Source organism: Procambarus clarkii, chromosome 80 (genome assembly GCF_040958095.1).
Source record: "Procambarus clarkii isolate CNS0578487 chromosome 80, FALCON_Pclarkii_2.0, whole genome shotgun sequence".
Lineage (NCBI taxonomy): Eukaryota > Metazoa > Arthropoda > Malacostraca > Decapoda > Cambaridae > Procambarus > Procambarus clarkii.
Window position 1 is genome coordinate 6,743,394 of NC_091229.1, and position 23,595 is coordinate 6,766,988.

The 23,595-nt window shown below is 46.8% G+C and overlaps 1 protein-coding gene across 3 annotated transcripts in view; it reads right to left on the reverse strand.

Annotated features, from left to right (window-relative positions):
- The window catches only part of LOC123748539 (uncharacterized), a 122,958-nt gene that overhangs the window by 60,007 nt on the left and 39,356 nt on the right, over positions 1-23,595 (reverse strand). For 2 of the 3 annotated variants that reach the window (XM_069314727.1, XM_069314726.1), the window contains exons 2-3: positions 19,791-19,973; positions 13,881-14,048 (exon numbers count right to left, since the gene is read on the reverse strand). In XM_069314727.1, the coding sequence (XP_069170828.1) occupies positions 13,881-14,048; positions 19,791-19,954 (332 nt within the window). In that variant the 5' untranslated portion in view covers positions 19,955-19,973. The remainder of the gene's footprint in view (positions 1-13,880; positions 14,049-19,790; positions 19,974-23,595) is intronic. The other variant, XM_069314728.1, reaches the window with a different exon arrangement.

Sequence of the window (23,595 nt, forward strand, 5' to 3'; positions counted from 1 at the left end):
CCAAATGTTTTTGTATCTAGCATAGTCAAAGTTTATTTTAGCTGAGTTTTCGCCTATTCCAACCTGCCCTAGACATCCCTACCCGGCCTCTCCTGGCATATCCAAAGTCAGATTTGATTATAGTTGGCAAAATTTATGCCTTTCCCACCTAAATTTTACCTAATTTATGCCAATTTCCACCGAATATACCCAAATGTTTTGTATCTTAGCATGGTCAAAGTTCATTTCACCCAAGTTTTCACCTATTCCATCTTACCTTACACAGCCTCACCTAACCTGACCTAGCATATCCCAAGCTAGATTTGATTAGAGTTCGTGAAATTTATGCTTACTCACCTAAATTCAACCTAATTTAAGACAATTTCTACCCAAAATGATTTGTTACATAGCTCAGCCAAAGACAATTTTACCCGAGTTTTCACATATTCCAACCTACCCTACATAGCCTTACCTATCCCTGACCTAGCAGATTTGATTAAAGTTGGGGAAATTTAAGCTATCGCCATCAAATTGGAGACAATTCTCCATTCCATCTAAACCTGGACCTAGCCTCTGATACTACATATACTCAGAGAAGTGATGTTTTTGGATATGAACCTAAATGCCCGTGCCTAACCTGCAAGAGTCTTGGAGCTTTGTTGAATATTTTATCTATTTTTCTTCGAAAACTGAAGTTTTGGATATGAACCTATCCGCACTGTGCCTAACCTGCTAGGATCTTTGTTGAACATCGTAACCATATTCACAGAAAAGTGATGTTTTGGATATGGACCTGGGTATGTGTTTTGTTTTTACACATCAACCCAACCGTCCTGGACCTAACCTCCCTTCATCTAACTTCAAATTTATCGTAAATATGGAAGGACGTGTTGTTTGTGCATCAACCCAACCGTCCTTGACCTAACCTCCATTTATCAAACTTCAAATTTATCATAAATATGGGAGGACCGTGTTATTTGTGCATCAACCCAGCCGTCCTGGGTCTAACCTCTGATACACGAATCTTGGTTCAACATTGCATCATACTCGTAGCATATTTTTTTTCACATAATTCAACCATCCTCAACCTAACCTCTATTACCTGGGGGGAGGGAGGTTAATGGAAAATATGATAATAATGGGAATTTTCTCTACATCAGTTCAACTTAACCATCCTTAACCTAACCTTAGTTAGAAAGGGATATAACTCACCAAAACTATTTAATTACCATTTACCTTATTTTCCTTATCCTAACCCATAACCAGAGGGTTTAGACCCCCCTTTACCTCGAAATTATACTATATATTTAAGATAGGAATATATTTTCACATATAAACCTAACATTCCCTAATTTAACCCTGTACTCTAATTTCGAGGTAAAGGGGGGTCTAAACCCTCTGGTTATGGGTTAGGATAAGGAAAATAAGGTAAATGGTAATTAAATAGTTTTGGTGAGTTATATCCCTTTCTAACTAAGGTTAGGTTAAGGATGGTTAAGTTGAACTGATGTAGAGAAAATTCCCATTATTATCATATTTTCCATTAACCTCCCTCCCCCCAGGTAATAGAGGTTAGGTTGAGGATGGTTGAATTATGTGAAAAAAAATATGCTACGAGTATGATGCAATGTTGAACCAAGATTCGTGTATCGGAGGTTAGGTCCAGGGCGGTTGGGTTGATGCATAAACAACACCTTCTTCCCATAAATACAATAAATTTGAAGTTAGATAAAGGGAGGTTAGACCCAGGACGGCTGGGTTGATGCACAAATAACACGGTCCTCCCATATTTATGATAAATTTGAAGTTTGATAAATGGAGGTTAGGTCAAGGACGGTTGGGTTGATGCACAAACAACACGTCCTTCCATATTTACGATAAATTTGAAGTTAGATGAAGGGAGGTTAGGTCCAGGACGGTTGGGTTGATGTGTAAAAACAAAACACATACCCAACACTATATCTACAATATTGAACACAGTTCCAAGTTTTAAAGGAGAGGGACTGTTAGGTCCATATCCAAAACATCACTTTTCTGTGAATATGATTACGATGTTCAACAAAGATCCTAGCAGGTTAGGCACAGTGCGGATAGGTTCATATCCAAAACTTCAGTTTTCGAAGAAAAATAGATAAAATATTCAACAAAGCTCCAAGACTCTTGCAGGTTAGGCACGGGCATTTAGGTTCATATCAAAAAACATCACTTCTCTGAGTATATGTAGTATCAGAGGCTAGGTCCAGGTTTAGATGGAATGGAGAATTGTCTCCAATTTGATGGCGATAGCTTAAATTTCCCCAACTTTAATCAAATCTGCTAGGTCAGGGATAGGTAAGGCTATGTAGGGTAGGTTGGAATATGTGAAAACTCGGGTAAAATTGTCTTTGGCTGAGCTATGTAACAAATCATTTTGGGTAGAAATTGTCTTAAATTAGGTTGAATTTAGGTGAGTAAGCATAAATTTCACGAACTCTAATCAAATCTAGCTTGGGATATGCTAGGTCAGGTTAGGTGAGGCTGTGTAAGGTAAGATGGAATAGGTGAAAACTTGGGTGAAATGAACTTTGACCATGCTAAGATACAAAACATTTGGGTATATTCGGTGGAAATTGGCATAAATTAGGTAAAATTTAGGTGGGAAAGGCATAAATTTTGCCAACTATAATCAAATCTGACTTTGGATATGCCAGGAGAGGCCGGGTAGGGATGTCTAGGGCAGGTTGGAATAGGCGAAAACTCAGCTAAAATAAACTTTGACTATGCTAGATACAAAAACATTTGGGTATATTCGGTGGAAATTGGCTTAAATTAGGTAAAATTTAGGTTGGAAAGGCATAAATTTTGCCAACTATAATCAAATCTGACTTTGGATATGCCAGGAGAGGATGGGTAGGGTTGTCTAGGGCAGGTTGGAATAGGTGAAAACTCAGCTAAAATGAGCTTTGGCTGTGCTATGTTCCAAAACATTTTTGGGTATATTTGGTGGAAATTGTCTTAAATTAGGTCAAATTTATATGGGATAACTTAAATTTCGCCTACTTTAACCAAATCTAGGTTTGGATATGATAGGATAGGTTAGGTAAGGTTGCGTAGGGTAGGATGGAATAGGAGAAAATGTAGGTAAAAATGGGCTTTGGCAGTGCTGTGATACAGAACATTTGGATATATTTGGTGGGAATTGCCTTAAATTAGATAGAATTTAGGTGGGATAGCTTAAATTTCGCAGACTTTAACCAAATCTTTGTTTTGATATGGTAGGATAGGTTATGTAAGGTTGCATAGGGTAGGATGGAATAGGAGAAAATGTAGGTAAAAATGGGCTTTGGCAGTGCTGTGATATGAAACATTGGGTATATTTGGTCAAATTTAGGTGGCATAGCATGAATTTCGCCGACTTTAACCACATCCAGGTTTGGATATGCTAGGTCAGGTTAGGTGAGGTTGTGTAGGGTAGTATGGAATAGGAGAAAATGGGCTTTGGCGATGCTATGATACACAACATTTGGGTATATTTGGTGGAAATTGCCTTAAATTTGGTGAAATTTAGGTGGCATAGCATACATTTCGCCAACTTTAACCAAATCCAGGGTTGGATATGCTAGGTCAGGTTTGGTGAGGTCGTGTAGGGAAGGACATATATAATATCTTAGGGTAGTGAACTAGTATGTTTATGAAATAATGTAAATTTTCCTATTTGGGGTTCGTGCTATATGGCAGACTCATATAATGTATGGACAGAGGCGACATAGGCTTGTATGTGAGGATATGGGATGCTCATATTTAGTAAGTTTAGCTGGGTAGAATTTAGTCAAATTTGCATAGTATAAGTATATTTTTGATAGATTTAGATGAATTTAAGTTTTAACAGGATGCATTTTGATAAGATATAGCAAATTTGTCTAAAATTATCATAGAAAATACTGACTCCACCTAACCCCACCTGCCCTAACATAACTAAGGCTAGAACAAATAAGTCTGTTAGATGGTTTGAATAAATACATAAATATGGTGGTCTGATTGGAGAGAATGTAACAAGGAAGGTATTAATAAGACATAAAAACAGTGGACATATGTTAGATGAATAGTTTAGCACTAATAATGTTGATATCTTAATGGAAAAAGAATGTGTTATATATTGAGCTCATTGGAAGTTATAAGAAACATTTTTATATGTGAAATTCTGACTTTTGGGGAGTTGGTTAAACTCAGCATATTATAATTAATGTCCTAAATATACCCAGAAAAATATCATGCAAATTGTGTATTGTTTGACCCAGTTGGTTGTGTTTGTACATATATAGCACAATTAATATACTTGTGTATTAATTGGGCAGATTATGTATTTTGCATATGTTGTATGATTATTGAAATTATGTATTGATTATATTTCTATAAATTGTGTATTGTTTTGTGCAAGTTGTATGTATTAATTGTATATGTTTTTGTATGTGTATTTGCGGAAATTGCATAGTTGTGTATTTAATGAATATGTGCTAGTTATGTATTGTTCATATTTTGGTAAGTTGTGTATTGATTATATTTTTGAGCTAGTTGTGTAAATGTCGCAATTGTATTTGTGTAAATCGTGTATTTATGCTAGTTGTGTATTTTCATATTTGGGGTAGTTATGTATTGCACGTATTTGTGCTAGATATGCATTTGTGCAAGTTGTGTGTAATAAATATGAAAGATGTGTAATATTGTATAAGTTGTGTATTAATTGCGCATGTTGTGTAATTGCATATGGACGAATTGTTTATTTATACCTTTGGGTATTGACTGTCATTGTGCAAGCTGAGTAATTATATAGCAAGTTTTCTTGTATTAATTGTGCAAAGATGTAAAATAATTACACAAACTGTGTAATAATTTTTGTGATAATAGTGCATTTGTGCAAGTTGTGTTTTTAATTTGTTGAAGTGGAACTGGTGAAACTGTATTTGTGTGTGTGAAAATTGTGTATTTTGTGTAAGCTCTGTAATTTGATAAAATAGATCTTTATGGTGTAAGTGTATTTTGGTTTATGAGACAATGTGTGGGTATTTTGTGAAAATTACGTTTGTGAAATTGTGTAATTTTAGTTAAAGCGCATTTTTGATTGTCTAAATGCATAAGCATTTTGATATATTTGTGCAAAATACCGTACTTTGTGTAAATGTCATACTCTGAGTGTACATGCAATATTATGTAAATGGTATATTTTTGTTTGCAACTGACATATTTTGTATGAAAATCTCATATTTTTTCATGTGATGGTATATTTTGAGTGTAAATAATATATTTTGTGCATAAATGGCATATTTGGTGTGTAAATGCTGTATTTTCTGTGTGTATGGCATAAATTACATCTTATTAATGGGGAAATGGTGGCAAAAACTAGGCTATTCTCTATGAATGCATAGGTTTTGAAGTATGTGTAGGTATGCATGATTGTATTTGTGAGTGTTGGTTTAGAAACAAGTTAGCTGATTTGCGTAGCAAGACTAGGATTTTTTGAGGTGTAGAAATGATTAGCCTATGAATATAGTGGCTAACATCCAGCTGAGTTGCTAGATGGATGAATTGAGGTGCGACATTTGGATATCTATTTGATGGATGTGAGGACAGTTGACTAGCCTATGAACACAGCCACTAATCCGCTGTACTGCCAGATGTGTGGTAACTACTTGTGGATTATAGTAGAATATCTAGATATAGGGTTTTCATAATTGCTGTTGTGTATAAAACTAGAATAGGAGCTATTTATTAAAACTATTATTGTAAAGTAATACTTTAAGTGGGATCCCTTGGTTGTTTTAAGCATAGGGTGGACATGAATGAGATTGGGTGGAAACATATAGGAGCTGCCTCGTATGGGCCAATAGGACCTCTGCAGTTACCTTTATTCTTATGTTCAGCTCACCTGCTATGCTGCCAGATGTACGATTCTGCTTAAATTGCAGTACGACATTTGGGCTTCTGTTATACTTTTGAACTTATCACTGAATAATGATTACAGTTGTGGATGACTAAAATGTATATTCTTATACCTCTGATTAGGTTAGGTGGGGATGGATAGTCTAGACATTTTTGATTAATAACATCAAATACACATGCCAGTAGGACGCCAAAGGTCGCATTGGTTGTCTGGTGACGTCATACATAGTTGACCAGTCAGGCGCTGTAATACCTTCACACCTATATGCTAATGGCCAGCAATACCTTATCCCTATACCTGAGGTCGCTTTTCGTGATGTCACTAAACATCAACAACAACTGGTCTGTAGAATGTATTTGTTTGTTATATATAATAAGTTAGGTTAGGTTAGGTTAGGATGGTTTGATCGGGTTTATGAATAACAGAAAATATAAGCAACGAGCGAAAATACGAGCTATTGTAGCTGAATATCAACTTTGTTGAAGCACAGAGTATAGGTGAGGTATTAAGCCAGATTAAGAGTTCACACTTATGTGTGAACCTCCTGGGATCCGCATTTAGCGCGCCTCGCGCCGCAGAAGGCCTTATTTTAAAATATGAGAGGCTTGCTTTACTGAATGTGTTTTTTTATTTGTTATATGACACAGCAAGGTGTGGGAGGTATGTTTTGAGCGAATGTGAGACGTGTATGAGGTTAAGGACAATATTGGTTACTACTGAAAACGCATTGAAATCACCAATGCCCAGGCCTCTATTTTTTAATATAAACGACTGATAGCAGTTTTTTCATATTATTTTTTGCCCTATGCATAATAAACGATCCTTCAAGAAAGATTGTCAAAGCTCAAATTACATTCTCTAGAACGACGACGAAGAAGAAATAGGGGTGACATGATAGAGGTGCGACCGAATGGTCATAGTAAAGGGGAATATTAGTAACCTATTAAACGTATCAACATGAAACAGAATAGGAATGAATTGGATAAGTTTTATATTTAGGAAAAAGACCTGGGTAAATACAGGCAGCAGGGGACGAACTTGAAAATACACACATAACCTCTTGCAGTGCTGAAGTTATGTTCTTCCCTCACATACATGATCCTCTTTGATAAATGTAATGGGCGATGGTTGGAAGTAAATATGAAATTAAAAAAAGACTAGGGATGATGGTATTTTACATTAGGTTTCAAGGTCACTGTTGTATCGCAAAACACACGACTCATAGACCGGCTTTTTAATCCCCTCGAACATGCTGGTGCAGGAAAGCTGAGCGGCTAGCTGGTGACGTCATTGACTATTAGCAATGTCTGTGCAGGGTCACTGAGCCAACGAAATTTGGGGATGATTGGAGGCGGCCGTTTAATCCCCTTGAGAGAAAATGGCAGGGACCATAGAGCGACTTGTAGAAAACCCAGGGTGCGTAGACTGGTCCCTGAAAAACAAAAAATGCACGGTCTATGTCGTACTTTAAGTTCGTGAAACTAGGGGTGCGTAGACAGACCCCGGAAAAAAAAACAAAAAAAAAAACGGCTGGTCTAAAAGTTGAAAATAGCCATGCGACGTAGAGCGGCAGTTGAAAAAAAAAAAACGGCCGGTCTAAAAGTTGAAAATAGCCCTGCGACGTAGAGCGGCAGTTGAAAAAAACAAAACGGCCGGTCTAAAAGTTGAAAATAGCCATGCGACGTAGAGCGGCAGTCGAAAAAAACAAAACGGCTGGTCTAAAAGTTGAAAATAACCCTGCGACGTAGAGCGGCAGTCGAAAAAAAACAAAATTGCAGGTCTAAAAGTTGAAAATAACCCTGCGACGTAGAGCGGCAGTCGAAAAAAACAAAATTGCCGGTCTAAAAGTTGAAAATAGCCCTGACTCCATAGAGCGGCAGTCGAAAAAAAACATAATTGCCGGTCTAAAAGTTGAAAATACCCCTGACTCCATAGAGCGGCAGTCGAAAAAAACAAAATTGCCGCTCTATGGCGTCATTTCCACTACTGTTGTGCCCTCGGGGGTGTGGTGTGCCCTCGGGGGTGTGGTGTGCCCTCGGGGGTATGGTGTTCCCGGGGGTGTGGTGTGCCTAGGGAGTGTGGTGTGCCCCGGGGGTGTGGTGAGCCCCGGGGGTATGGTGTGCCCCCAGGTATGTTGTGTGCCCCCATGGGTGTTTTGTGCCCCGTGGGAGTGGTGTGCCCCCGGAGGTGTGGTGTGATTCCAGGGGTGTTGTGTGCCCTCGGGGGTTTGGTGTGCCCCCGGGGGTGTGGTGTGCCTTCGGGGGTGTGGTGTGCCCTTGGAGGGTGTGGTGTGCACTCGGGCGTGTGGTGTGCCCCCGGGTGTGTGGTGTGCCCCGGGAGGTGTGTTGTACCCCCAGGGGTGTGGTTTGCCCCCGGGGCTGTGGTTTGCCTCCGGGGATGTGATGTGCCCCTGGAGGATGTGGTGTGCCCTCGGAGGTGTGTTGTGCCCTAGGGGTTGTGATGTGCTCCCAGGGGTGTGGTGTGCCCTCGGGGGTGTGGTGTTCCCCTGTAGGGTGTAATGTGGCCCCAGGGGTGTGGTGTGTTCCTGGAGGGTGTGGTGTGCCCCCGGTGGGGTGGTGTGCCCCTGGAGGGTGTGGTGTGTCATCGGGGATGTGGTGTGCCCTCGGGGGTGTGGTGTGCCCAGGGGTGTGGTGTGCCCCTGGGGGTGTGATGTGTCCCCGGGGGTATGGTGTGCCCCGGGGGTGTGGTGAGCCCTTAGAGGTGTTGTGTGCCCTCGGGGGTGTGGTGTGTTCTCGGGGGTGTGTTGTGCCCAGGGGTGTGGTGTGCCCCTGGGGGTGTGGTGTGTCCCCGGGGGTGTGGTCTGCCCCGGGGATGTGGTGTGCCCGGGGGTGTGGTGTGCCCCTGGAGGGTGTGGGATGCCCTCGGCGGAGTGGTGTGCCCCCGCGAGTGTGGTGTGACCCCAGGAGTGTTGTGTGCCCTCGGGGGTGTGGTGTGCTCCTGGAGGGTGTGATGTGCCCTCGGGGGTGTGGTGTGCCCCCGGGGGTGTGGTGTTCCCCATGGGGGGGTGTGGTGTGTCGCTGGAGGGTGTGGTGTGCCCCCAAGGGTGTGGTGTGCCCCTGGAAGGTGTGGTGTGCCTCTGGAGGGTATGGTGTGCCCCCGGGGGTGTGGTGTGCCCCTAGAGGGTGTGGTGTGCCCCTGGGGGTGTGGTGTGCCCCTGGAGGGTGTGGTGTGCCCCTGGGGGTGTGTGATTTGCCCCCGGAGGTTTAGTGTGCCCCTGGAGGGTGTGGTGTGCCCCTGGGGTTTGATGTGCCCTCGGGAGTGTAATGTGCCCCCAGGGGTGTGGTGTGCCCCAGGGGTGTGGTGTGCCCTCGGGGGTGAGGTGTACCCCTGGAGGGTGTGGTGTGCCCCCGGGGGTGTGGTGTGCCCGTGGAGGGTGTGGTGTGCCTTCGTGGGTGTGGTGTTCCCCCAGGGGTGTGGTGTGCAACCAGGGGTGTGGTGTGCCCCCGGGGGTGTGGTGTGCCTATCCGGGGTGTAGTGTTCCCCTGGAGGGTGTTGTGGTCCCCTTGGGGTGTGGTGTGCGTTTGGGGGTGTGTTGTGCCCTCGATGGTGTGGTGCGCCCCCCAGGGGTGTGGTGTGCCCTCGTGGGTGTTGTGTGCTCCTGGAGGGTGTGGTGTGCCCCTGGGGGGTTGTTGTGTGCCCTTGGGGGGTGTGGTGTGCCCCTAGAGGGTGTGGTGTTCCCGTGAGGGGTGTAGTGTGCCCCCGGGGGTGTGGTGCGCCGCTGGAGGGTGTGGTGTACCCCCTGGTGGGTGTGGTGTACCCCCTGGGGGGTGTGGTGTGCCCCTGAAGAGTGTGGTGTGCCCCTGGGGGTGTGGTTTGCCCTTGGGGTGTGTGATTTGCTTCCGGAGGTGTGGTGTGCCCCTGGAGGGTGTGGTGTGCCCCCAAAGATGTGGTGTGCCCCCGGGGGTGTGGTGTGCCCCTGGATGGTGTGGTGTGCATCTGGAGGGTGTGGTGTGCCCCCGGGGGTGTGGTATGCCTCTGAAGGGTGTGGTGTGCCCCCAAAGGTGTGGTGTGCCCCCGGGGGTGTGGTGTGCCCCTGGAGGGTGTGGTGTGCATCTGGAGGGTGTGGTGTGCCCCCGGGGGTGTGGTATGCCTCTGGAGGGTGTGTTGTGCCCCTGGAGGGTGTGGGGTGCCCCTGGGGGGTGTGGTGTGCCTCTGGAGAGTGTGGTTTGCCCCTGGGGGTGTGGTTCGCCCCTGGGGGTGGGTGATTTGCCCCCGGAGGTGTGGTGTGCCCCTGGAGGGTGTGGTGTTCCCCTGGAGGGTGTGGTGTGCCCTTGGAGGGTGTGCCCCCGTAGGTGTGGTGTGTCCCCGGGGGTGTGGTGTGCCCTAGGGGGTGTGATGCGCCCCCGGGGGTGTGGTGTGACCCCAGGGGTGTAGTGTGCCCCGGGTATGTTGTAACACCGTAAAGGTGTTTTGTTTTTAATATATATATATATATAGAAAAGGAGTCACAGACAAGATTTCGAGAGGCACCGGTTGGTGGCCCCTAGTAACTAAGAAAATCTTACCTCTAAGTGTTAATGACCACCAAGTGACCAAGGTCAGGTCGTGGGAAGCTAACCTGGTCTACGCTAAGCTCATAATTGCAGGCGACTAGCCGGGAGTGACCTTCAAACATGCCGCCAATTTAAGGTGTGGCTTGGTAGAGTGCCTGGGGCTATCTACTTGGGGGCGGAGTTAGCTAGTTGGTCCCCAATATAACACAGGGTACTGTGCACTCGAGGGATAGATAGGAAGAGACAGACAGCAGACAGGAGAACAGCCAGCAGAGCAAAACCGAGAGGCTGTCAGCCGGACGGGGCGGAACAGTCTCTGTCCACTACAGTCCCCCATCCCCCTCTCTATCCAGCTATAGGCAGACACTTGGTGAGTTGAACATGAAAGGTGACGTAGTCGTGTTTACTAGTGTTGTGTGACAATCAGGGGGCAGACGGCTGTAATGGTCTCGAATTCTGGTGTAGTGACTCACTTGGTACATTAGTAATGAACCTTTAGTTCGATTGCTTGAATTCTGATATTCATCTTGCTAAATAAATAGTTGATTCAGTTACTTTTAATTTGACTTTAATTGCGTTCCCGAGTTCTTGGAATTTCTGATACATGGCAAACTCGAGTTAGTAACTAATAAAATCTTGCCTGGAACATGATTCAAGTTAAATCATGTTAATAATGACATCTTAGAGAATTTTGTGATTCCGACAAGTTCCATTCCTGGCCTTGTATATAATGGTCTTGAGTGGTTGGTGGTAGTCTACCTTCTACTTCTACTATCTACTTTCCTACTTCTACCTATCTACCATTCTACCTCTACCACTACTTCCATTTCATCTCCGTACCCTCTCTCTCTTTCTCCTGACCACACTCCTCCCGCCTAGTCCTCCCTACTCTCTCACCCCAAACCTTCACTAATTACTTCATTATTCATCTCTTTCCTTTCGTTTCTCTGCTTCGTTCGTGGCCGTGAACTGTTCTAGTGTTTCTCTAGAGTCGCGGGTAGCTGATCAGGTTATAATGCCTTGTTGTCGTGATACCTAGGTAATCAAATACCTAGGTCACAAGGTGTTGAACTAGAGGCTGCAGTAAGGACTCTGTGGAGAGCTTTAGATTAGCTAACTGGGGGGTGGAATAATGGACAAAAGAGAGCCATTTACTCCACCCTCCCGTTAGGATAGTTAACTAGGGGTGGGATAATGGACAAGATAGAGCTATTTCCCCCACCTCCCGTTACAGTGTGGTGTGCCCCCGGGGTGTGCCCCCGGGGGTGTGGTATGCCCTCCGTGGAGTCATGTGCCTTCCGGGTTATTGCGTGCCCCGGGGGTGTGGGTTTATGGTGTGCCACAAGGGATGTGGTGTAGCCCCAGTACATATTCGACCCAGGACCAGCCACCAGTCCACACTCCACCCAGGACCAGCCACCAGTCCACACTCCACCCAGGACCAGCCACCAGTCCACACTCCACCCAGGACCAGCCACCAGTTCACACTCCACCCAGGACCAGCCACCAGTCCACACTCCACCAAGGACCAGCCACCAGTTCACACTACACCAAGGACCAGCCACCAGTTCACACTCCACCCAGGACCAGCCACCAGTTCACACTCCACCCAGGACCAGCCACCAGTCCACACTCCACCAAGGACCAGCCACCAGTCTACACTCCACCAAGGACCAGCCACCAGTTTACACTCCACCCAGGACCAGCCACCAGTTCACACTCCACCCAGGACCAGCCACCAGTTCACTCTCCACTTTGGACTAGCCACCAGTTCACTCTCCACTCTGGACCAGCCACCAGTCCACACTCCACCCAGGACCAGCCACCAGTTCACTCTCCCCTCTAGACCAGCCACCAGTCCACACTCCACCCAGGACCAGCCACCAGTCCACACTACACCAAGGACCAGCCTCCAGTTCACACTCCACCCAGGACCAGCCACCAGTTCACTCTCCACCCAGGACCAGCCACCAGTTCACACTCCATCAAGGACCAGCCACCAGTTCACTCTCCACTTTGGACTAGCCACCAGTTCACTCTCCACTCTGGACCAGCCACCAGTCCACACTCCACCCAGGACCAGCCACCAGTTCACTCTCCCCTCTAGACCAGCCACCAGTTCACACTCCACCAAGGACCAGCCACCAGTTCACTCTCCCCTCTAGACCAGCCACCAGTTCACACTCCACCCAGGACCAGCCACCAGTTCACTCTCCCCTCTAGACCAGCCACCAGTCCACACTCCACCAAGGACCAGCCACCAGTTCACACTACACCAAGGACCAGCCACCAGTTCACACTCCACCCAGGACCAGCCACCAGTTCACTCTCCCCTCTAGACCAGCCACCAGTTCACACTCCACCAAGGACCAGCCACCAGTTCACACTACACCAAGGACCAGCCACCAGTTCACACTCCACCCAGGACCAGCCACCAGTTCACTCTCCACTCTGGACCAGCCACCAGTCCACACTCCACCCAGGACCAGCCACCAGTTCACTCTCCCCTCTAGACCAGCCACCAGTTCACACTCCACCAAGGATCAGCCACCAGTTCACACTCCACCCAGGACCAGCCACCAGTCCACACTCCACCCAGGACCAGCCACCAGTCCACACTCCACCAAGGACCAGCCACCAGTTCACACTCCACCAAGGACCAGCCACCAGTTCACACTCCACCAAGGACCAGCCACCAGTTCACACTCCACCCAGGACCAGCCATCAGTCCACACTCCACCCAGGACCAGCCACAGTACTCACTCGACCCACTGCCAGCCACAGTACTCACTCGACCCACTGCAAGCCACAGTACTCACTCGACCCACTGCAAGCCACAGTACTCACTCGACCCACTGCCAGTCACAGTACTCACTTCACCCACTGCCAACCACAGTACTCGCTCGACCCACTGCCAGCCACAGTACTCACTCGACCCACTGCCAGCCACAGTACTCACTCGACCCACTGCCAGCCACAGTACTCACTCGACCCACTGCCAGTCACAGTACTCACTCGACCCACTGCCAGCCACAGTACTCACTCGACCCACTGCCAGCCACAGTACTCACTCGACACACTGCCAGTCACAGTACTCACTCGACCCAGGGCCAGTTTTCCCATCCCTCACTTCCATTATGGTTAGCCCCACAGACTTTATTAGAATATTTTACTTCTTTTATTCTGGCACAACTGTGCATAGAAGAGGAACAGTGTTGACGTTTTCTCACAAGTACGACGTTGATGAACAATGAACACGACATTAATGAACAATGAACACGTCGTTGACGAACAATGAAACACAACAATAACGAAGCATAAATATGTTCTATATAAAATCATATAATAATTAGCACTCTCCAGCAGTTTGGAGTAATTCTGTCTTAGCACGAGATGGTACACCTAGTAACTCAAAAAAGTTATTTATTATGGCTTGTTTTATACAAAAGAATGTTGTGCTCTATACTTACTTACGCAGATGAGTTACAGCTTGAAGATACTGCTGTGGTTCTAATGGTTGTTCCAAGTGCAAGGTAAAATATACGCAATGGCGCCAAGTGCCATGTTTGTTCATGGCTATCATGTCCTCTACCCTGCCATCGCCTGGGTGAAGCCACTTCACCTCCTGCATTTCATTCCTGAGAAAATATAATAATTACTTTAGAGAAATTAGGAACCAAATATAGTTCCACAATGGGAGTAATTGTTTAAACTTTCAGTAAAACACAAAGGTCAAGACTTCTGAAACATTTTCTTCTTGAAATAAATACACATGTTCATCAATATCGATGGCGACCATTCATTGTCAACAATTTGTGTGGGAGCGGGTTAGGATTATACGAATGTACTGGGGAAGTGAGAGCTGCTGGTATGGGGAGCCGCCAGCCCTGGGCTTGCGTAGACACCACCTTTCCACAGTCGTCATTCAGTCTGCAGCGCGATTCTTGGCGATATTCTCCTAGTTTTCAGTCTAAGGCACAGTAAATAATAATAATAATAAAGATAATAATAATAATAATAATAATAATAATAATAATAATAATAATTTATTCATAAGGAAATACAATGGGTTGGTGAGATTACATAAGATTGGTATTTGTACATTCTTCTAAAGCCACTAACATGCACAGCGTTTCAGGCAGGTCCTTATTCTAACATATTAGGTAAGATGAAATGGTACATTGCAGGAAAGTTTTATATCAACAAATAACAACAATATAAATTGACAGAGCTGATTACATTGGTAAAGATATATGTCGTAAGTAATAATATTGGAGAAGTAGGTAGCACAAGATACAGTATGAGTTTGAAGCACAAGGTAGGAAACTATGAAAATTAAATTATGCTCGAAGTCTATTTCATCTGGATGTTGATTACTGGTGTCAGCTTTTGCATGAACACAGCCTCAAGCATACGAAGCCTTCTACTGTCGTCGGTGTGTGTGATAACTGTCATATCTTTCACTATGTCTTGACGATTAAGGATAGTGTTTTAATATTGAGAATGATGTTGCTTAATACCTCCGTCTTGTAAAAAAGAGTAAGACATCTACTCAGTGTACTAGACGTCCTACACTTCATTGGATATGGATATATCCAATGATGTTACGGTATTGCCACCTTCATTGGAGTATGGAGTGGCGATTGCGGCATCATCTATGAGTAGGCACCTCAGTTCCCCTGATATTGGACGCTACATGGACAACACCATCTATTGGTGGTGGAGTGGCAGCGATGCATGGCTCCTGTTTCTTGCCTTGATCAGACAGTGAGGTCGACATGATAGATGACCTCTCGTGGATGGCGGGTCACGATCAGCACCATGTGCTACAGAGCATAATGTCAACTCTCCGGTGAGTGAGTGTTACCTCATGGTTGTTACTACACTAAGTCGAAAAACTTTCGAAAGTTTGGTCTGGGATCTAAGTGTGGTTTCGACCACTCGTAGCTTTATGTAAACTAGATACAACTCAATTTTTCTCTACTACATAATACTGGGACCGATTTTAAGATTTTGGAACATAAACAAAAGATTATAGCAATTGAATCTCGTGAAGAGGAGTCCTTCGTGTGTGTGTTATATATGCATTCTTTGCTTGAAACTTTGAGTAAATATGTCTTTTATGATATTAGAATAGTTTTGTAATAGCAAGATATTATACCAGTAGTTATTAAGTAAATAAACACTGGGGAACATGAAATATGAGAGAAGGTGACGAGACCTGCCTGATGGGATCGTTTACTATCACCACCCCCCTCCCCGCTCAGCTCGTTGATGCCGTGAGGGGGTCTTAGTGGGCCGCTGCCGGAGTGTGATGCTCCTTGGGACAGTCCTCTGTCCTTTTCTAGCCTTGTGCTTCTGCTGCCATCATCTCCAATTGTGCTGAGCACCTTTTCCTTTTCCTTCTGTTTCGTTTTTCTCCCCCTCTTCTCCTATCTGCTTGTTGTTTCCTGCCGACCTTTTGCTTGTTTTGGATCTTTCTTTGGACTTCTTCTATTTTGACGCCCGGGTGCTTGAGGAGGCATACTCTTGCACCCGTAGACCTGTTGTACCCGACGTCTCGAGCGAGGGGAACCTTTTATTGTCAATCCCCCTTTTGTCGCTGAACCCGATCTGGATGGACTGACGGTTCTTAAGGTGGAGTTTGTGGGGCGTATACTCACGACGCACCCCTAGGGGGCCCCGGCATGATCGGCGATAGCTTCCTGTTGGGTGTCCTGCCTCTGATTGTGGCTCCATGGTGGGTATGGGGGCACATTCGTGGATGAATTTCTTTCTCTTCGTCTCTATGTCGATAAATGTTTCCGTTGTACCCTCTCAGGCTCGTGGGGTGGGCGACCAAGCCCCCGAGTCGGCCTGTATTGGAAGACCAGGTTCTGTAGCTCCCGCTGCGTTGGGCCCCGACCTTGCTCCTCCTTTGACCGTCCTGACTTCTTCCTCCAGCTCCCCTCCCTCCTCTGTGGTTGGGTCGAGCCTCCAGCCCCCAGTGGTGACCACTTCGTCCCCTGGTGCGGCTAAGTCTCTTGTTGTGACTACTGCGCCTTTTAACCCCTCTCTCTCTGGGGGTTCTCAACGCCGTTCGCGCCCCGGTTGCACTCGCTCGATTCCTTCCCATACTGCCACGTATCAGGCCTTGTTTGGTCCCACTTTATGGGAAAAATACTTTGATCTCCTCCCTCTTGATTCTGTGCCTCCTGACAATTTCTCCCTCCATCGGCATCTTGTTGATTCCGTGGATGCGTCTGTTACCTTCAACCCAACTCGTCTCTGTACACGTGTCATTGCTGCTCCTTCTCAGGATGCAGCTTCCCGCTTGGCAGCCTTGTCTTGCCTTGGCGAGATCCCTGTTCGGGTCTCCAAGAATGTTCAGATGAATGCCAGAGTTGGCACTATTCTCCTCCCGCCCCATGTTGCAACCGGTGTTCGGAATCTGCAGGATTGCCACGATGATATTCGACATATCCTTGATGCCCAAGGCCATTCTGTCCTCCAGGTTGACTCGTTTACTCGCCCCCCCCCCCGTGGTCGTCGCCGTCAACCCCTTTGTGTTGTGAAGATCACCTTTGATGGTAGGACCCTTCCATCCTCTGTCATTCTTGCTGGTGCTAGGTGCTCTGTCCAGGAGTATATTCCTTCTCCTCGGCTTTGTAACAAGTGCTGGAGGGTTGGGCATGGTGCCCTCCGCTGCTCTGGGACTGTCTCTCTCTGTCCTTTGTGTGGGGGTGAAGGTCCAGCCCCCAGTGGTGACCTGGGGGCTGTACGGAGTGCTAAGTCGGAGTGCACTTCTCGCCAAGCTCGCTGCCTCATCTACGGTGAGGCCCATCCTACCTTCTCCCGTGCCTGTATCCATTACAAGCTTGAGGCGGCCGTCCTCAACTTGAAGCACCGGGAGCGTTTATCTTTTCCTGAGGTGAGGCGCCAGGTTTGCCGGCTCCCGCCTTATGATAACGTCTCTTATGCTCGCGTGTTGCGCTCTTCCTCTCCTCGTCCTTCCCTCCTTCCTCAGACTCACAACCGTTTCCGGGCCTTGGACCCTGATACGCCCACTGCCCCCTCCTCTGTTCCTTTGAGTTCTGTCCCGAAGGGTCCTCCTCCTGGTCCTCTGTCTGGGGTTCCCCTTCTTTCTACCCGGTCTGTCGTGTCTCCTGTGTCTTCTTCCTCGCCTCCCTCCGATCCTCCGTCCCATCCTCTTCCTCCATCTATTGGCTCTCCCCGCCACCTGTCGGTGCAGGCAGATGTCCATCGCTCTTCTAACGGCCGTCGTGTGTGCTCTCGTTCAGCTTCTCCTGTTGAGACACTGGAATCCGTTGCCCGGTACGTAGTTGCTGGGACACCGGTCTCTGTAAGTCAGAAGCGTAAGCCTGGCTCCTCTCCTTCCTCCTCCCCGGCAGGTAAGAAGGCTTCGCTTTCTTCCTTGGCCCCTACTTCTGGCTCTGTTGCTCCTTCCCCTCCCATTTCTGTGCTTGCGCCCCCTGTTCCTGCTATGGAGGTTTCTTTGGCCCCTGCTTCCCTTTCGGTTGCTGCTCTTGCTGAGGTGCGCTCCCCCTCTTTCTACTTCCCCTCTTCCTGCTGCTGTCCTTGACTGCTCCTCTCCGTTGTCTCCTCCTCTTCCTCCTCCTCCGGACCCCGCCCGCCCACCTCTGGTTTGTTCTCCCGCGTCCTTCCCTCCGTCTTTGCTCAGTTTACCCATGCCCCATAACCCTGGCTTTGCTGACCCTGATCCCGACCCTGATATTCTTTAACGTGCTGTTTTGCTCTTTCACCTTTGTTTCTTCCTTGTTCTCTGTTGTTGTCCTTTCTTTTCTCGTCGATATCTATTCTTCAATGGAACGTTCGAGGTTATTACGCCAATTTCCTCGAACTCCAACTTCTGATTTCGCGGTTTTCGCCCCTTTGTGTCTGTCTCCAGGAGCCGATGCTTGGTGCTTGTCCTGGTCGTTTTCATGGCTATTCCTTTCTTCCCCCCCCCCCAGCCATTGCTGAGATTCCTAATTCTTCTGCTCTCTTGATCCGCGCTGATGTTCCCTTTGTTCCTTTACTTTTTCATTTGCCTCTCCATTGTTCTGCTGCTCGTATCTTTGTGGGGAAATGGTACACAGTTTGTTCCATTTATCTCCCCCCGAGTGTCCCGCTTTCTCTTCCTGATTTGAAACACCTCCTAGACTCCTTGCCGGAGCCTGTGCTCCTGCTGGGTGACTTCAATTGTCGTCATTCTCTTTGGGGTGATGTCCTGACGAATACCCGGGGTCGCCTTCTTGAGCCGTTTCTCCTCTCTTCTTCCCTGTCTCTTCTGAATTCTGGTGAGCCCACTCATTTGGACTCTCGGACTCGCACCCTTTCTGTATTGATCTTTCTCTCTGCTCTCCTTCTTTTTACTTAGATTTCACGTGGCAGGTTCTTGATGACCTCCATGGCAGTGATCATTTCCCCATCCTTGTTTCCTTTTTCTCGTTTTGCCCTTCCCCTTTTTTTTCCTAGGTGGCAGTTTGCTAAGGCGGACTGGACCCTATTTACCCTCAGTGCTGCTCTCTCTGACCTCTCCCTTCTGCCTCTCTCTCGCGCTCTCCTCCTTTTTCATGACACTGTCTTCAACGCTGCCCTCCGCTCTATTCCTCGCTCTTCCTGTCAGGGTCCACGGAAGTGCGTTCCCTGGTGGAATGCGGACTGTGCTGGGTTTACCAGGGAGGGGCGGGCCGGTGTAGATGGGCGGGGTTTACCAGGGAGGGGCGGGCCGGTGTAGATGGGCAGGGTTTACCAGGGAGGGGCGAGCCGGTGTAGGTGGGCGGGGTTTACCAGGGTGGGGCTGGCCGGGGTAGATGGGCGGGGTTTACCAGGGAGGGGCGGGCTGGTGATAATGGGAGGGCTTACCGGAGCGCTTTACTGGCTGCTGGTGGGCTGGTGCCGACAAAGAGGGGGGACCAAAGTGGTGTGGGGAAGGGGGAGGATGAGGGCACCAAAGTTGTGAGGGGGAGGGGGAGGGGGAGGATGAAGGCACCAAAGTGGGGTGGGAGAGGGGAGGATGAAGGCACCAAAGTGGGGTGGGAGAGGGGAGGATGAAGGCACCAAAGTGGGGTGGGAGAGGGGAGGATGAAGGCACCAAAGTGTGGTGGGAGAGGGGAGGATGAAGGCACTAAAGTGGTATGAGAAAAGGAGGAGGATGAAGTGGGGATAAAAGACCCATATAGTTGTTTCAGTCCTTCCTAATAATATATCTAATGAGACAATGGGAAGAGGGGAAAGGTAGGGGGGAGGAGGGGGACAAAGGGGGGATGGGAAAAGTTGTTTTACATTTAAAAGACTTTAATTTTATAGGCTTATGTAAGACGTTTCTCCGCTTAATACTATTAGTATTGGTGGGACAATAAAGAATATTTTCTTACAATTTGGGCGGGCGGTGGGAGCACTGCACTGCCATAGCTGAGGAAAATGGACTGAGATGAGGTGTGGCCCGTTGTTGACTGAGGCACTGCAAGATGGGGCACACCTGACGCCACACCCTCACTGCTGACATGCTTCTTCCTACTACATGAAGAAGCGAAGACATGTTGTTTACGCTCCGCTTTCTGTAAATGTAAAATGTTTTCTTTTGAGATATGTCAAGAACTGACGTAGATCTGACTCGCTTTTTTAGTTGTAGTTATTGTGTCTATTTTTTAATTTACTCCTGTGTCTTAAATGATTCGCTAAGACCCCTTTAAGAACATTTATTCAATGGAATTGTTCACATTAAAATGTGTTTTCCGATAAAAATTTCATTAATATATAGCTAGGTTATTTAGAATTTCGTGTAATCCATCACTGATGAACAATTTTGCAATTTACAAAATAATAATGCACAAAGTTTCAAGACCTTGACAATAGTAGCGTAAACTGGGACGTAGACCATCCGCAACACCTGTGACAGTTGTGCGATTGGGTGTACCTGTCACAGATAATCACGGAAGTCACGTCTCAATGGGTGTATGAGGTTCCGAGGGTGCGCGGGGGCAGGACGTCCCACGTCTCCCGGGACGTTATGTGTCGCTGGGGGGTATAAGTGTGTAACGGTAAAAGGAGTAGGTATAAGAACAGGTGTCTAGCATCAGCAGCAGCAACAGCAGGTGTGTTTAAAATTAAAGTGTGTGTCTTTTGAGCATAGAGTTCGGTGTCTCCCGGGACGTTGTGTGTCTCCCGGGACGTTGTGTGTCTCCCGGGACGTTGTGTGTCTCGGGGGGGGGGGGGGGTAGTAGAAGGAGGAGTGAGTATAGGAACAGGTGTGAAGCAGGAGCAGGTATGTATATGTTGGTATCGTAGAGTTAAGCAGCAGCAGCAGTGGGATATGTAGATATATAGTTAAATAATAGTAAGTAGGGAAGATGACTATGTTGAGCGAGGGGTGCCACCTCCCCCCCCGAGGGGTGCCCCCCTCCCCACACACACACAAGAGAGAAGATAAGGGGTAGGAGAGCTGGTAATATGTTGTTGTTGTTGTAAGGTGTGGGTCAAGTGGTGTTCGAGGAGAAAGAGAGATAAGAGGGCTGTAGGAGGAGGCATCTGCTGCAGTCACCCTCGTCTTTCTCTCTCTCAGGATGTGTTTATGAAGGGGTGGGCTGTGGTATCTAAACACATATGATGATGTTCCCGGCTTGCATAGTTGACAGTCGGAAGGAGTTGTGTATTTCCAATGGGTCACCGTCTGCCGCCTACGCTATAATCACACGGAGATAAGGTAAGTCTCACAGTGGGCCAGAAACCCTTCAACACACTCCAAGAAGAAGTCATTAGTTCGTGTCACACACACACACACATACACAAAGTGATGGAGAAGATCGTGAGAAAAAATCTAGTAACACACCTGGAGAGAAGGGACTTCGTGACAAATCGCAAACATGGGTTCAGGGAGGGTAAATCTTGCCTTACTGGCTTAATAATACCTACGATCAGGTGACAAAGATTAAGCAAGAAAGAGAAGGCTGGTTGGACTGCATTTTTTTGGACTGTCGGAAAGCCTTTGATACAGTCCCCCATAAGAGGCTGATACATAAGCTGCAGAGACAGGCAGGAGTAACTGGTAAAGTGCTCCAGTCGATAAAGGAATACCTAAGCAATTGGAAGCAAAGAGTTACAGTGAGGGGTGAGACCTCAGAATGGCGTGAAGTCACCAGTGGAGTCCCACAGGGCTCTCTGCTCGGTTCTATCCTGTTTCTGATATACGTAAACGATCTCCCGGAGGGTATAGACTCATTCTTCTCAATGTTTGCTGACGATGCCAAAATTATGAGAAGGATTAAGACAGAGGAGGACTGCTTGAGGCTTCAAGAAGACCTAGACAAACTAAACGAATGGTCGAACAAATGGTTGTTAGAGTTTAACCCAAGCAAATGTAATGTAATGAAGATAGGTGTAGGGAGCAGGAGGCCAATTACAAGGTATCATTTGGGAGATGAAATTCTTCAAGAGTCAGAGAGAGAGAAAGACCTGGTTGATATCACGCCAGACCTGTCCCCTGAAGCCCATATCAAGAGGATAACATCAGCAGCATATGCCAGGTTGGCTAACATAAGAACGGCATTTAGACACTTGTGCAAGGAATCATTCAAAAATTTGTATACCAACTGTCAGACCAATCCTGGAGTATTCAGCCCCAGCATGAAGTCTATATCTAGTAAAGCATAAGACCAAACTGAAAAAAGTTCAAAGGTTTTCCACCAGACTAGTACCCGGGCTGAGAGGTATGAGCTACGAGGAGAGACTATGGGAATAAAACCTCACGTAGCTAGAAGACAGAAGAGATAGGGGGGATATGATCACCACGTACAAGATTCTCAGAGGAATTGACAGGGTAGATAAAGACAGGCTATTTAACACAAGGGGGACACGCACTAGGAAACACAGATGGAAAATGAGTGCCCAAATGAACCACAGAGATAATAGAAAGAATTTTTTGTCAGAGTAGTTGACAAATGGAATGCATTAGGAAGTGATGTGGTGGAGGCTGACTCCATACACAGTTTCAAGTGTAGATATGATAGAGCCCAATAGGCTCAGGAACTTGTACATATGTTGATTGACAGTAGAGAGGCGGGACCAAAGAGCCAGAGCTCAACCCTCGCAAGCACAAATAGGTGAGTACAAATAGGTGAGTACACGCACACACACACACATACAGTCCTTGAGTAAAGGTCTTCACTATTCGGCGTCTCTGCTGCTACTGAGACAGTATGTGGTATCCACAGTATTTGTAAACAATGGCCCATCACCCTTACCCCTCCCCCTCACCCTCCAGCCTCTATGGGTTTAAAATCTAGAAGCATATGAAGTTCCACATTCCGGCCACATGCCACATGGCTCATGGCACATACCACATGGCTAGGAGACCGGGTAATATGATGTATGGAAAGACGTGAGAAGGTAATAGGGGGCCGTGGGAGTCATCTGTTTGTCACCGCCTCAGCTTCCATAGTATTACCTCCTCTTAGAGTTGACTGCCGACCGCACACCATAACACACAAGAGGTTATGGTAACTCACAATGACCATGTTAATGTTAAACTGGAGTCCAAAAAGAAAGTCCATATTAAACCGGAGCTAAGGGGACCGGTCTACACTCTTTGATGTCTCAGCTGGTACTAGGGAGCCGGTCGGCGGAGAGGACAGCACGCTGGACTTGTGATCCTTGTTACCTATCGTTCGTTACGGCTCGTGACCCTACAGCAGCCAAGCTTTAATTACGTCTAGGGATACGAGAAAACTGCTGTTCTCAAGAGCGGGTCACCAGTATAACCCCTTGATAAGTAATGAGCACATAAATAAAAATCTTCCTTTAGGACTGAAGAATAGATACAAAATATTATATAGATATATATTCAAGACAGTATAATATAAAAACACAGATGGTCAAGTTAACTTATATAACAAACAAAGGTATTGTCCTTCTCCTAATATAGTATAATAAAATATGGCACAACAAGAAATAACAGACTTATCTCCCACATGTTACTCTTCCTGGTTCCCCGAAGCTACTGAACTCTCGCTCTGTCGCAACCCAAATTCTCACCTCCCGTCTGCCTCATCCCAGGATGAGGGATGGAAACTAAGGACTTTTTAATATTTAAAACTAATTGAACAACCACTTGTTCTCAAAACACACAAGAATGCAAATTACAGATAATAGTTACTTACAAAATATATAAGTACAATGCCACCT